Source organism: Mus pahari, chromosome 15, assembly GCF_900095145.1.
Source record: "Mus pahari chromosome 15, PAHARI_EIJ_v1.1, whole genome shotgun sequence".
Taxonomy (NCBI): Eukaryota; Metazoa; Chordata; class Mammalia; order Rodentia; family Muridae; genus Mus; species Mus pahari.
The window spans coordinates 37547262-37550232 of record NC_034604.1 but is presented as its reverse complement, the minus strand read 5'-3'; the positions used below and the strand labels follow the sequence as shown (position 1 = coordinate 37550232).

At 44.6% G+C, this 2971-nt stretch overlaps 1 protein-coding gene across 2 annotated transcripts in view; it reads left to right on the top strand.

Moving 5' to 3' along the window:
• Positions 1–2152, top strand: part of Ppp2r2b (protein phosphatase 2 regulatory subunit Bbeta) — a 407624-nt gene extending 405472 nt beyond the window's left edge. For both annotated transcript variants that reach the window (XM_029547262.1, XM_029547263.1), the window contains one exon: positions 1415–2152. In XM_029547262.1, the coding sequence (XP_029403122.1) occupies positions 1415–1694 (280 nt within the window). In that variant the 3' untranslated portion in view covers positions 1695–2152. The remainder of the gene's footprint in view (positions 1–1414) is intronic.
• The last annotated feature ends 819 nt before the right edge of the window (positions 2153–2971 follow it).

The following is a 2971-nucleotide window of genomic DNA, read 5'->3' as shown; positions in this document are numbered from 1 at the left end:
AAAAAAAAAAAAAAAAGTGAGTCAGCTCTTGCTGGAAAAGTACCATCAATGTCCCGGAAGCTACAAAGCCAGGTGGCTGGATTACACCTCACAGTCCTGCATATGTGCATTCTGAGCCTTTCACAGACTCTCACTGTCAGTGTGCCCACCTCCATCTCCTCTGAAACTCCCTTGCATGAGCCACTGAAAGCTTAACTGTGGTTGTGGAGGTAAAAATCCCCTCTACCCCCATGACAGTTCTCTGGAGCACCCAGATACCCCTTTATCCATAGCACCCCACTAGTGAGCCAGTGAAACAAAATCCAAGCTTAATCTGCACAGTTGACAAAGTTCCCAAAGCAACCCAGCCTTATCAGTTTCTTTCTTCCACCAACAAACAGATGACACCAGGCCCTAATCTACGTTAGTATCGTTGATGTACCACCATGAGATGGTACACCTAGGGCACAGGCAGTGTCCTGTATCTCCCCAATACCTGCCACCCATCTTAAATGTCAGCTTTAAAGATTCAGTACCCTGCTGCTGGAAAGCCTTCAGCATCTCCTGTTCTTCTACTCAATCACAGATATCCCTGCAGATGGTTAAGTCATAAAAGCACAGAAGCATCTCCTACATCAGAGTTCAGTTAGGAAGGTGACATCTGTTTCCTGTCTCTCCTAGCAATGCCATGGCATCCATTTTGTGGACAAGATTTTAATGAAGCAGCAGAATATAGAGTTGGCTCCTAAAAGGAGAGAGGCTGCCCTGTGGTGGCCGTGCCTCAGCACTTGATACATCAGACAGATGAGCTAAGCTACAATCCCAGAGCTCAGACAGCTAAGAAATTCTATAACAATTGTGGGTGAACACTGGGAAACGGTTTGTTGATTCTTTTTTTTGGTTTGGTTTGGTTTGGTTTGGTTTGGTTTTTTTGGTTTTGGCTTTGGTTTTTTGGAGACAGGGTTTCTCTGTGTAGCCCTGGCTATCCTGGAACTCACTCTGTAGACCAGGCTGGCCTCGAACTCAGAAATCCACCTGCCTCTGCCTCCCAAGTGCTGGATTAAAGGCGTGTGTCGCCATTGCCTGGCGGTTTGCTGATTCAAAGTATTCCTCTTTACACCTGCTCATTGTGATCTCGTAACACTAATGGAAAGTAGATAACGCTAGGACCATAACAATTGAGCAGCTCAGTGACTCAAGAACAGAAGAGTACCTCTAGAGTAAAAATGAGTGATACCGATGGTTACTGCAAGCCCAGTCAAAGAACTTGGCACTTTCAATGATTCAAAAAGAAGTCAGTATTCTCAGTTTATACCTATGGAGTCCCTGTGAGTGACCATGATAAGCATCCTTTGCTCCTGAAAGATGCCATGAGGGTGTGTTACCTCTCCTTCCTACAACACTCAAGTCTCTCCATTTCCCCTCTCCCTTGCAGCGTCATCATGACGGGCTCCTACAATAACTTCTTCAGGATGTTCGACCGAAACACCAAGCGTGATGTGACCCTTGAGGCCTCAAGGGAAAACAGCAAACCCCGGGCTATCCTCAAACCCCGAAAAGTGTGCATCGGGGGCAAGCGAAGAAAAGATGAGATCAGTGTTGACAGTCTGGACTTTAGCAAAAAGATATTGCATACAGCTTGGCATCCTTCAGAAAACATTATAGCAGTGGCGGCTACGAATAACTTATATATATTCCAGGACAAGGTTAACTAGAAGGACAAGCTACTGCTTAGTCTCAATACTGAATACTAGTCAGAACAAGTTTTTAAATGTTTCTTTGGGTCTTCATTTGGATGCATTGACTTTCATTTCCCTATGCATAAAATCATTGGAATAGAACTTAAAAGGAGTTCAATGTTCCCAACCCCCCCCCCCCCAATTCTAAGAAACGTCTGTCAAACTCGGTAGGCTTGGGACACTTCTGTTTAGACTTGAGAGCTGCCAACTGGCAGGAATTCTTCCATAGTCGACTTGAATTTCTGATGCGTTCGTTCATTGCCCAGTTCGCTCTGGTGGGTTCTGTGTTTTGTTTCTAGGTGTCTGCTGCGATAAAATGAGATTGTCTGTAGTATTTAAGGAGAAAAAGAGATAAGGGTTTGTTTTTTTAATTAAGCAATTCCATTTGTTTGAAAAAAAATCAACAAAAAAAAATAAACACTGTTTACTCTTAAGAGTTTCCTCTTTGTGAAAATAATAATAATAAATCAGGCCTGGCCAGTATGTTTCCTTTTAAACAGTTCTATTGAAGCCAGAGACTTATTTCATGAGGCTGAGAAAAGGGTACAAAATGGGAAGGGAAGGGACATCATGACACTGTTCTGTCCTTTGGTAAGCCCCATAGAAATAGCCTAAGAATGTGATTGGCCAAAGCACCACAAACACTTTAGAGAACTTAAACAGGGGCCTTTCTCCACAGGGCTTCCCAGGGTTTACTTGGCAAGGCCAGCTGAGACCAGATCCCTCCATTGCTTGTCACTCTTGCTGTCTTTCTGTTTCCTTTTAAATGGCTCCATCTAATCCCCCCCACCCCTCCTACATGGTCCTTGCCTCTTTCCCTTCAACCTCTGCCAGAGGATTTGCCCATTGGCTTCTAAAGGCCGTGCCCCGGTTGCTTAGTATCAGGGGTTCTCAATAAAGCATTGAGGTGGAACAGCATAGCTCCCCTCCCCACAAGAAAGGCTGGCCTGTTCTTTTGAGTTAATGCCTCCTAAGTAACCCCCTCCTCTTTTCTAGAAATAGCCATCCATCAGTCCTTGCTGTGTCTACAACAAAGGCCAGAATGATGCTGATTTGTATAGCCTAAGCACACATCTCTGAGCCCACTTCAAACTCAACAAACCAGAAAAACAGACTTAAGGGCTCTTTCCCTCCAAAGAGATTTGGTGAGGGGCGTGGGGCAGGAATCAGACCAACCTTATGTTTAAGTCACATTTCCTTACAGCAAGACTTACCTTCCTCTGAGAAATAGCAGTTCTGACAGCCAGTATTCC